General features: G+C 33.5%; 1 protein-coding gene across 2 annotated transcripts in view; it reads right to left on the reverse strand.

Annotated features, from left to right (window-relative positions):
- Positions 1-12,790, reverse strand: part of LOC136027013 (collagen alpha-1(IV) chain-like) — a 202,717-nt gene that overhangs the window by 133,721 nt on the left and 56,206 nt on the right. For both annotated transcript variants that reach the window (XM_065703915.1, XM_065703914.1), the window contains exons 10-12: positions 11,364-11,540; positions 5,863-6,195; positions 2,369-2,553 (exon numbers count right to left, since the gene is read on the reverse strand). In XM_065703915.1, the coding sequence (XP_065559987.1) occupies positions 2,369-2,553; positions 5,863-6,195; positions 11,364-11,540 (695 nt within the window). The remainder of the gene's footprint in view (positions 1-2,368; positions 2,554-5,862; positions 6,196-11,363; positions 11,541-12,790) is intronic.

Raw genomic sequence — 12,790 nt, forward strand, 5'->3', positions numbered from 1 at the left:
AGAGTCACCGGATAAAAATCTTGAGATAGGGATTTTGTTCAGCTTAGTCGAAATATCCAATAACTATGGCTTTGAGGACGAGTTATTCCCCCACAGCCCCTGGGGAAGGGCTGCAAGTCATGAACATTGCCCATATTTTATATATGGTATTGATTATTAGAAAGTATACAGACGTTTTCAAGGGGGATGGTTTCTGTTGGGGGGTCACAGGGGGGGGGGTACATGGGAGGATCTTTTCTTGGAGGAATTTTTCATGGAGGAAGGGAATTTTACATAAAGGTCGCGCTATATTTCCCAGAATTATTTTAAAACCGATCAGAAATTAAATTAAAAAACAAGTTTCATCAACTGAAAGTAAAGAGCAACATTAAAACTTAAAACAGGCAAAAAATCTTACGTATATGTGGGGGTTCACTCCTCAACAATACTCCACTCTTTATACTAATATTTTAGTACTTTCAAAGAGCTATTTATTCTAATTAAACGGCATTTGTGATTAAGGGCCTTTGTTATGAAAGAATTGGAACAAAATTCAAACTTTAGCGTAAAGAATGAAATAATGTAGAGGGGCGAGCCCCCTCATACACGTAATAGTTCTTTGTTGTTTGTTTGCATTCGTTTTTTTTTATAGCTAATGACGTATTTTTAACTGAGGAATAGGAGGGGCATGTATTTTTCACAATTAAATTTTGAAAAATACCTTTCGTGGTATTTCTATTGTAAAATTGAAACAATGACAAATTTTACCCGTTCCCCAAGATTATGAAAAATAAATTTTTTAATTCTTAGAATACACGCCACAGGTTTGAGCAAGTTTGTATTCTTATATTTAAAAAAAAAGCCACAATACGCATAAGATTACTAGAAAGGACCAATGAAAGTACATCGATTGTTGAAGATTTAATGACGCTAATTCCTTGAAACCTAAATAGATTTTCATTCTTCAATGTTTTGATCATAAGAAAAAAAAAGTAGAAAATTTATCTTTATCTAGTCAACCGCGAATTTTGATCTGGTCTTTAGAAGATTTAGAAAATTAAGAAATTTCACTGGCCTTAGAAAATTTACACTCAACAAAATAATTCCGAATGTCAAATAAAATACACCATCATAATCTTCCAAATTTTGGCAAATTCAACCTCAACTTAATTCAATAACATCCAAAATTGCATTTATTAAAATAATTTGTGATCTATATCAGGCTTCAGAAGCAAGTAAATGATGTAGAAGCTTCACAGATTTAAAACTTTTTTAAAACATGATTTTAAAACATGTATTTAAAACTTTTCAGCAAGAAGGGATTAAATGAGAAAGCCTCTAAACTGTTTTTAATTTTGGTAAGTTAATTAACCGTATTAGCTACTTAATTATTTTTTTTTTATTTTATTAACTAAATTTCGTAATAATTATATTATTTACAGTTCAATTTCATCACCTTTTAGTCACATAATTCTTACATTTAATTCATCTTTTTATTCAACATTCGTTTAAAATTTATCATACTTCACTTCATTGAATAGTTGAGTAATAAATGAGTTATTTCCATATGATTATTGATTTAATTTCATATAAATTTTCATTTAATTCAGATATTAGTCTTCTTTTTTACTTTTCCCGGCTGTAGATTTTGGTTTTGACGAGCAATGAACCAGTTATCAATAATAACAATAATAAAATAACAATAATAATAAAATATTAATAATAATATTAGTAATAACAAAAATAATAATAATAAATAATAATAATAATAATAATAATAATAATAATAATAATAAATGAGATGTGTGGCCCCCTTGGTAGATTCTTTTTTTTATAATTATAGGTTATATTTATTATCCCCTTCCTGGTAATGTTCGTAATGATTTACTTCTTTTTTTGATTGATTAAACATAGAATTGATAACCTTCTTTATCAAGTTTTGAAACAAAAGTAAATGGTTAATTAGCATTAACAGCGGCCGAACCTACGAAACCAGTTTGTATTTGAAGGGAAAATATTAAAAAACAAAAGACTAAAAGCTTGATTTTCAAAGTTTTGAAATAGATGGTTTAAATAGCAATGTATTCTGTACATTATTTAAATCTCTAGTTAAAATAAGTAAAAGCAATGTGTAAGTACTCAAAAGTAAAATAAAATAGATCAAAAGTAAAATACAAACTTAATTTAATTACTAGAAAAACTTTGATCGAAAGATTTTCAGAATAACTTGAACAACGAAGGCTGATAAATTTGACTTGGACCTATTAGTCTAAAGGTAAGTCAACATAAAACAAAATTTATTTCTATTTATAGTTTCGTTATAAAATTAAGATTATTTTTATCTGCGGCAGAAACAAAAAAAAAAGAAATGATTTTATATATAGCTTACCTTACGTCCAAATGATCCTTTCAAGCCTGGATTCCCTCTTTCACCGGGAAGTCCATACAAGCCGCGGTTTCCTTCAATCCCTGGATACCCCACAAAACCCTTTATACCTTTTGGCCCGGACATTTCAGCACCTTCATAGATAATCTCACCAGGTGGTCCTTTCACTCCTGCAGGTCCTTGATATCCTAAAGACAAGAGGAAGCATAGAAGATTTTTTTTATTTTGTTGTGTTAACAACACAGTGATTTTGCCCTTGTTTTTTATTTACCTTTGGTAAATATTATTACGAGAAATTATTCTGAAAAAAAGATAAGAGTTTAACCACAGGGGTCTTACAAAAAGTGTGAACCTCAAGTCAGTTTAGGAATATGTCCTTATATTTTGGAAAGTTGATTATAATTCTTATGTTGGGTTGAAAAGGTTGGTTTCATTGCCCTTTAGCTAACCATTGCTGGTTAGATTAGGTTAAGTTAGGCTAGGATCGTGCCGCGTGGTGGCCGAAAAACGATTTTGTAATCTGTTAGAAGAGGACTAACTGAAGTTTTTGTCAACTTCTCGTATCTTCGAGCCAGGTTTTACCTTGTGAGTGAAAATCTCGACTCCTGCAAGAGAGTTTCAGACCATATAAGAGCTTTCAAGTAGTTGCCAGTTTCAAAATCTAGGAATATACAAAGACCCTATAAATTAAGACCCTATATATAATAATTTCCAGTATAAGACCCTGTATAATAAAAAGACCCTATATACAATAATTCACTACATGAAACCTTATATAAGACCCTATATATAATACCCTACATAATAACAAGACCCAATATAATAAGACCATATATATAATAATTCCAATATAAGACTCTAAATATAAGACCCTATATAATAAGATCCTATATATAAATTCCCTCTCCCTATAGCAAAAACTTCCGTTAGAATTAGAGGAGATAAATTTAGAAATCTAGATAACCTACATTTTCTCGCGAGTCCTCATTGTGCTGTCATCTAGTTTTATAAAAATTTCACTTTGTAAGTTTGGTTGAGTTTGTCAATTCAATTTCTAAGACTGGGATAGGGAAATGGTACCCTCAAGTACTTAGTAAGCATCAATCATTCTCTCATAAACCGCAGAGAAAAAGGACTGTGGTCCTTAACTTTTGTGATAAAAAATGCGCCTTAGCCCATTGGGTTTATTTCAGTGACCACAATGGCAAGAATTTTTTTCAAAAAACATTATTTTTCTAGTATATGTCAAAAAGAGGAGCCAAATAATACTAGTTCTTGATTTGCCAAATTTTGAGTAAGCATGAAGAATGAATAGAAAAAAAAACATAAGTCACAATACTTATCACAAGTAAATTCTCTCTTTTTCTGTGGTTAAACTTTACATGTTTTATATGGTTGGAATTTGCGTTAAAAGCAGGCAAAAAACTAAATGAACATAAGACCAGAAATTTAGATATTGCTATTTTAGTGGGTCATGTTGGAAGAAGCATAATTACGTGACTGACTATTTTCTTGAAGTGGGAAACTATTTTATGTTTATACAATTTTGAAATAGTCTTCAGTTATTGAGTATTTAACTTTCTCAAAGTTTTCTTGACTAACTTCATCAATCTAATTTTATAGAGTAAATAACAGCTTTTTTGTCCAACGGTTTGCAATAATTATAGCAACTAGATTTGAAAAACATTTCAAAGATTGGTCACATGTTTTTTGATTGGTTGCGTTAAAACCTACACTTTCAAATGCGCCTTAAAAGATTAATAAGAATAAAGAATTCAATTTTTAATGAAAAAGACCTCCATGTTTTGATATACAATTTTTGGTGGAGGTAGGCCCAGAAACCTTATAAATGAAATTCTGGTGAAGAATCAGAAAAAAATTAACTATAAACATGCGGTTTTTGGCTTAATTAATGTGATCTCTTGTGATTTTTTTAGTTAATGTGATTTTTAGCTTAAAAACATGTGATAGAAAACAGTTTGAAAAGTTTAGCTATCCTTTGAAGGAGTAGCTGTGTTTGGGAGTCAGCACATTCTCCAAGTTCGAATTTTTACAGACGAAAAGAGCTGTCAAATTTAATTGGTTGGATTGGCTGAATTTCTTTAAGGTTCAACATGGCAGCATTGACTTAAATGTGATAGTACCATAAGAATTTCCAAGCTCTGAAACCACCAAAAAAATCGCGTTGGACATTCTGGTTGTCGATTGTTAAGAGAACTGGGATGGATCTGGGTGGCAATCGAATAAAAAAAACAACAAATTTTTTCAACTTAAAGTAAGAAGCAAGACTAAAACTTAAAACCAAGAGAAATTATTATGTATATGAGGCGGTTTGCCCCCTCGTCAATACCAATTTTGTTCCAGTTCTTTAAGAATGATCCCTGAATTACAAAAACCGTTTAATTAGAATAAATAGCTCTTTTGAAAGTACTCAAAATACCTTAGCAAAAGGAGCGAGGCATGGACGAGGGGGTGAAGCCCATCATACATGTAATAATTTTTGTTCTTTTTAAGTTTTAATCTTGCTCCTTACTTTCAGTTAAAAAAAACTTGTTTTTTTATTTACTATCTGATCATTTTCTAAATAAGGTTGGGAAATCTGCCCCCCCCCCATCATGGAAAATACTCTTCCTCCATGAAAAATTCCTCCATAGAAAGATCTTCCCATGTACCCCCTCCCTCGACCCCCCCCCCCCAGAAAAAATCCCCCGTGAAAACGTCTGTATACTTGCCAATAACCATGACTATATGTAAATAATGGGCAAAGTTCATAACTTGAAGCTCTTCCCCCAGGGGTTGCGGGGGATCGAGTCGCTCTCAAAGACATAGTTATTAGATTTATTGACTATGCTGAACAAAATGGGTATTTCCATTTTTTTTGTGATTTGGTGATTTTGGGAAAAAATGAGCATGGAAGGGGGCCCAGTTGCCCTCAAATTTTTTCGGTCACCTAAAAAGGACACTAAAACTTTTGATTCCTGTTAAAATGAGCTCTATTGCGATATTCTAGGGCCACTGGGTCGATACGATGATCACCAGGGGGGAAAAACAAAAAAAACAACAAATTAACACGCATCTGTGATCTTTCTTCTGGCAAAAAATAAAAAAAAAACACATTTTTACCGATAGGAGGTTGAAACCTCTACAGAAGGTTTCTCAGATACGATGATTCTGATGGGGTTGAATTTTCACTTAGATTGTATGACTTTTGGGGGGTGTTTTTCATTTTTTCGAAAATAAGCCAAATTTCCTTAGGCTTATAACTTTTGATGGGTAAGACTAAACTTAATGAAACTTTACTATTGTACTATTCTGTTACTATTGAGCCATGTCGCTCTTTACTTACAGTTCGTTGCCACGAAATTTTTGAAAATATGGTTCTAAAATATAATGCATAAATTTTCATGATAATTACAACTTGTCTTTTATAATATAATGTTCGAGCTCTTTCTCAAATAAGCTGATTTTCAAAAAATAAAATTTTAAAAAAGGATTACCTTGATATCCTGGTCTGCCATTTCCTCCTGGTTGTCCGGGCTGTCCTTGCTGGCCTATGAGACCAAAATCACCATTCTCTCCATAGCTGCCTGGTGGCCCTTTATAACCCTTTCGACCTTCAGTCCCAGAATCACCTTCGTCACCCTTTTCACCTTCAAGATTAGTGCATCCACAGACTCCAGGTATACCCATGCAACCTTTCGGTCCTTGAGCACCCATAGCACCATACGCACCATCTTGGCCGTCCTCACCAATAATTCCCTTTTGACCTGGTGGTCCACGAGCTCCAACACATTCTTCTCCGTAGCACACACCAGCAAGTCCTTTCTGACCTAAAAAAAAAGAAAAAAAAAGAATAAAAAAGGGTGGCCATTGAACCTATATTTGAAACAGTTGTGAAGTTTTTATAGGAGTCACAAAAGTTTCGAAGCCATACAACGGTTTTACTACATAATATTTATTATTTTTATACGAGTTTTAATGTTTAACGCATAGCTATGTATAATTTTCTTTTATCTAGATACACATTTAAGAAAAATTGCATTCAATACGTTACTAGGATAAGTAATTAGTTTATTAGAATAAGATTTATTTCCATCTACCTTGGTCTTCATTTTGGTTGCGATTTTAAATCGTCATAGGCTGTCTTAATTAATGATTTGTCGGCTAAAATTTGTAGGGCAAACGGGAAGTGTAATGTTTTCTTTCATCCTTCAGAAGTGCACTCGTAATGCTTAGTTAGATCTGTCTCTCTCTTTCCCCTTTTTAGCCTCTATTATCAAATCAAATTAAAAAAAAGTACAAAGCAACATTAAATCTTAAAATGAATAGGCACTATTACGAATATGAGGGAGGTCAACCCCTCCTGAAGCAAGGGTTTTTGCCCCTTATTATTTTAGAATGACTCGTTTAACAGAACAAGGGCTGTTTAATGTAAGTGATAAGCTTTCCTAGAAGCTATAAGAAACCTTAGCATAAAGAGCAAGGTATTGAGGAAGGGGCAAGCCCCCTTATTTCCATAATAACTTAAGTTTGTTTTAAGTTTTAATGCTGCTCCTTACATTCAGCTGACTTTTTTCATAATCTAATTTTTTATCGCTTTTTTAAATAATGTTGGGAAATCCGGCCAATGGTCAAAACTATATGCAATGATGGGCAACGTTCAGAGCTTGCATCCCTTTCCCCGGGGCGCTGTGACAGGGGTGGGTCAAGTGATCCTTAAAGACATAGTTATTAAATCTTTCAACAATGCTGAAGAGCGTGGCCATCTCTAAATTTTGATAGGACGGCTTTGGGGAAAAATGGCATGGAAGGGGGAATAGTTGCCCTCCAATATTTTTGGTCACTTCTAGCCCTTTGGATTCATCATACAGAAAGACAAAAAATTTATCTAAGCGAGTGGATTCTCAACAACTTGGGTGCTTGTATTTATTAACACTTCCTGGCTTGACCTTGGACAACCACAATTCAAGATACTGTGCTTAATCTAAGATGGATCCGTAATAGGGTGAAATTCATCTTTCAAGAGCTGGGGGATATTTTTTTTCTTTTTCTTTTAATGAATTACGAAAAGGCATTTTTAATGGAAATACCAAAAAAAAAATCTCGATTGCGTTAGTTTTATTTTCGTCAATACTAATGCAATTTTCCACCCTTATTCTATGATATCACGTCACACTTGTCTGGTTTTATATTATCGACAATTGCTTTTATAGGAAAAGATGTTCCTCTATATTTTTCGTTTAGTTTTCCTGCTTTTGCGTTATTTTCAATTTGTTATTTAAATTTTTGGGGGTAGAAGGGGGTGTACAAAAAACTTACGGAACCGCATCAACAAAAATTTATATTAATTTACTACATTTTTATGAGTTCGACAAACATTTTGGGGGGAGGGGTGTTAAACCCAAATGAAAACATTGGTTTGGGTTTAACGTTTCAAATAAGTTTAAAAAGCGCATTAGAACTTTGGGTTTCTGATCAAATAAGCCCTCTCCCAATCTTCTAGGTTCACTGGCTCGATAATCCCTGGATCACCCCTGGAAAAAAAAAACACGCATCCGTGATCCTGCTTCTGGCAAAAAATACAAAATTCTAAATTGTTGTATATAGAAACTTGAAACCTCTACGGTAGAGTTTTCTGGTAGGCTAAATCTGATGGTGCGATTTTCATTCAGATTACTTGATCGTTTGGGTGTTTTCACCTTTTTTCAAAAATTGGGCAAATTAAATAAATGCTTGCTCTGGTCTTAAATTTACCACCGTTTTGGAGTTTTCCAGACGCTCCCCTCTTGGAGATGTAATTCAGTGACAAGTGACACCTCGATCCGTATCTGGCTATGCAATCCGTAGGTAATTTCTCTGGGAGACACTAAGCGAATTCTTCTCCATTTATCGGAAGGCTCACGCTTTGGAACCATCCCGGACCACCGTCATCACTGTAGCTTCCAATATTCTAATCTTCTTGCGCAGATTTATCATTCTCTTCTTCCAAACATTTTTCAGATGTGAGAAAACAACCTGGGCCTGGGTGATTCGACTTTTAAAATTTTCAGTGCCCGTTTTTACTAATAATTAAATTAAAAAAATATTTTCAACTGAAAGTAAAGAGTTACATCAAATATCAAAACAAACAGGAATTAATACATATATGTGGGAAGTTTCCTCCTCCTCAATACCTTGCTTTGGGCTCTAAAGTCTTTATAGAACTTTTAAAAAGCTTATTATTCTAATTAAATCACCCTTGTGCTTCAGATGTTATTCTTAAAGAATTGGGACAAAAAGTCAAACTTTTGCATAAAGAGCAAGGTATTGAGAAGGGAGCAATCTCCCTCATATACGTAATAATTTGTTCGTTTTCATTTTTGATGTTGCTGCTAACTTTCAGCTGAAAAAACATTTTTTTGGTAATTTCTGATCATGAAGAAAATTCGGCTCTCCCTCCATAGAAAATTCTTCTCCTTACAGAAAATGCATCCCTGGTAAGTTCTTCTCACGTGAAATACCCCACCCCAAGGATAATTCTCCCAGACAATTTCATTCTAGCTGACAATTCCGTGCGGAAAGTTTCTTGTGGAAAAAATTTCTTAACGCTCTTTTATGTGAAAAATAATTTAATTTACGAATGTTTTTAAAATCATGCAGAACATCCCCTCCTCTTTGGAATGGTTTTCCCACAAATACCTTCCCTTCGCCCCCTAGTAGAAAGTTGCTTCCGCAGAAAATTCCCTCTGGAGGATTTCTCCATGGAAAAGTCCCCCATGGAGAATTTTTGTCATGGCAATCCTGCCCCCTCCTCCTACAAAAAGACATTCTAGATAATTCAGACCCATCAAAAATCCCCCCGTGCCAGAAAATTCCCCTTAACATCTCCAAATGTAAAATTGACTTCACAAAGAAAGTAAGACAAATAAAAAGAATTTTCTATAGGAATTCTAGCAAATTTCCCCATTGTAAAATTTCCCCTAGGAAGCTCACCCTCTGAAAACATCCCTCCCTACGGTAAATTCTCCCGTGGAAAATCTCCCACCAGAGAATTTACCCTCCCCCCTTCCCCACGAAAAATGCATGTATACTTCCCGATAAAAACACAAAACATAAACAACGGGCAAACTCCATAGCTTACAGACCTCTCCCCAGGGGCTGTGAGGGCTCATTTTATCCCTAAGGACATAGTTAATAGACTTTACTACTATGCTGAACAAAATAGTTATCTCATACAAAATTTTTATCGGAAAACTTTGAGGAATAAATGGGAATGGGAGGGGACCAAGTTGGCCTCCAGTCTTTTTTGTCACTCCAAAAGGGTACTCGAACTTTTAATTTTCGAACGAATGAGCTCATTCCCGATATTCTAGGACGATTGGCTCGATTCGATCACCCCTGAAAAATACAACAATTAACAAACAAACAAATAAACACGCATCCATGATCATTCTGCTGGAAAAAAAATATGTAACCGCTTGTTACTACCAACTTAGATAAAGCTTTCACTTGATCGATCTTTTCTAACGATTCTAAAGTTTCGACATAGTTTGGTAAAGAAAAAGCCTGCTTTTCTGTATTAGCATCTCTCTTTAGTATATATTTCTTTTTCATTTTGTTACTCCCCTTTTGGTTTTGGACATCAAAGTGGGCAATAGAACTCGTTCATTCATCATCAGTATTTTTTTTTCTTACGAAGTTGCTGATTATGCGATGGGAATGCGTTCTTGAGTTTTTCTTTTCGTTTTTGATGCTTATTCATGCCTCTACGTTTATTTTAAGCCCATTCTTTAGCCTTGAATTGAACCTGCATTTACCTTGTTTAATGAAAGTTTAAAGAAACTTTTATTTTAAAAGCGAGGTATTTTTTCCGAAGTGGAAGCTTATGAGCATCATATATCAGTGTCTGCTGTTTTCTCAAGAAAAATTCAAGTTTAATTTTATGTATTCTCACTATTTCACTAAATCTACAAACAAACTATTAAACAAAAAAAAAACTTCTTGGTTTGTAAACAGTTATTCTTATTAATTTAAGGGGTTGGGGATGGAGAGTTCTCGACCTCTAAACTTGCTCTTGTATCATTGAATTCTTTGCTTTTCTTCTTAGAAAAAAATGAAAAAATTGAAAAAAATGTTGGTTTTCCATTGATACTTTTATAAAAATAGAAAAAAAGAAAGAACAATGAAAAGCTTGTGAACCTGAAATTTAAGTTCATTTGAGAAAGAATTAAATAAAAAAAACAAGTTTTTTTTTAACTAAAAGTAAGGAGCGACATTAAACCTTAAAACAAACAGAAATTATTCCGGGTACGAAAGAGGCTGTCCCCTCCTCAACGTCCCGCTCCTTACGCGAAAGTTTTTATCGTTTCAAAAAGTAAAATTGTGAGAAGAGTCAAACAGAAAGAGAAAAAATCGTTTTTCATTTGATCTTACTCAGGACGTGTAGAGCCTTTCCCTAATCCCAAGACCCAGCATACGCACTACAGTTTGTCGTTATTAATAGAAATTAAATAAAAAAGGAGCTTTTTCAATTGAAGTAAGGAGCAACATTAAAACTTAAAACAAAAATAAATTATTACATATATGAAAGGGGATTCTATCAATACATTTTTGGTTCTTCTTAGACCAAATTTGTGTTTCTTGCTAAGAATTGGCACGTATTGTCACTTTGTTGCCGTATTTTTCTTTTATTTAGGCAAAAGCCTAAAACAAAACAAAAAAAATCTATTCAAGATCAAAAGCTACTAATTTTTCCATGTTTTATTCAAACGTACAAGTTACTAAGTTTAGATAAAAAAAAAAAAAATACTGTGTGTGACGTGGTAGATTTGCAAAAAGAAAAAATCAAATCACCGTAAATAAACATATGGCAACGCTAATTCCAGTCTCAGTGAGGAAAATGAACGCTACTAAAATTTATTTATTTAGAACACCTCAAGCTTATAGTCTGGTTTCAATGGGTATTTTTCATGATTATGTTAACCCATTTCAAAATCAGTTAGAATATTCTGACACAAACCTGGATAACCAGTATTTCCCGTATCACCGCTATTCCCAGGTCTGCCTGGAATGCCCGGTATTCCAGGAGTTCCATCTGGACCTTTCACTCGAGTTCCTTTACAACCTTTCTTTCCACGAAGACCCCGTAGACCTCTGGATCCAATGTCACCTGGTGAACCAAAATATCCAGGTTGACCTGTAAATAAATAATAATTAAGAGTATATAATGAAAAGAGAAATTATCAATGGAACAGCACAAACAAAAAAAAGAAAGGAGATAGAAGGAGAAAGGGAAAAAGGGAAAAACTGTTTTCCTAAATTAGTGGTTAATATAGACCAGCACTTGATGAGGCCTTAACCCTACTCATCCATACAACCACATAGGTCAAAAAGCATAGCCATACACAATCAACCATAAAGAATAATCCATGGACAGGCAGTCATGTCGTCAATAAGTATAAGTCGTCATTTTCCAAATAGTAAGAACAATAAAGACAAATAATTCAGAGGCAACAACCCAACACAAGGGCTCATCAGGAGAATACACTTGCCTATAGGGTTTCGGCATATATATATACATATATATATATATATATATATATATATATATATATATATATATATATATATATATATATATATATTTATATATATGTATATGCCACATATATATGCTATATATAATATATATGCTGTATATAGCATATATATAAAAAAATAGCGACGAAGACCACACTGCCTTTCCATAAGAAACAAATACAAAGTAGAAACAATAGGGAAAATCTTTTCAAGACAGTGGAAATCAGTTCTGTGAATATTTCGACCCTATGTCCAAGGGCCGTCTTCAGCACAATACGAGAAAAAGAGAAAAAATATGTATATATAAATAAACTTACATTAAATTGTGATAATTAAAACTAAATATTGTTATTTAAAAACTTTTTTAAAAACAGCCCTAGCATCCTTACTTCAACGAAGTTCAACCAGGACTGACAAAAAGAATGAAGTGAGAATATAAACTCATTCAAACTAAAGAGAACAAAGTGATTAAATGCAATTTCTCAGAACCAACCTTGCTTTTTTAGCAGCCTGTCTCAAAGGCCTTTTCGTAGCTGGTTTTCCCCGTGGTAGTTTCTGTCCTAAACTCTATGGTTTACCAAAAATACATAAACAGTGTATTCCCTTAATACCTATCGTAGCGTTTACTAAAGCCCCCGCTGCCAATATTGGGAAATGGCTTCGCACAGCTTTCAAACCTTTATTGTGTTCTCAAAATTCCTATATTCGTAATTCGGCAGATTTGGTTGAAAAACTTAGCAACACAAGTATTACAGATAACACAGTAGTTAGTAGTTTTGACATTGTTTCCATGTATACAAATATAGATGTGACTATTTCTGAGGAATTACTAAAAAAAATAGAAGAAAATTACCACTTAATCGAGGC

This window comes from Artemia franciscana, chromosome 5 (genome assembly GCF_032884065.1).
Source record: "Artemia franciscana chromosome 5, ASM3288406v1, whole genome shotgun sequence".
Lineage (NCBI taxonomy): Eukaryota > Metazoa > Arthropoda > Branchiopoda > Anostraca > Artemiidae > Artemia > Artemia franciscana.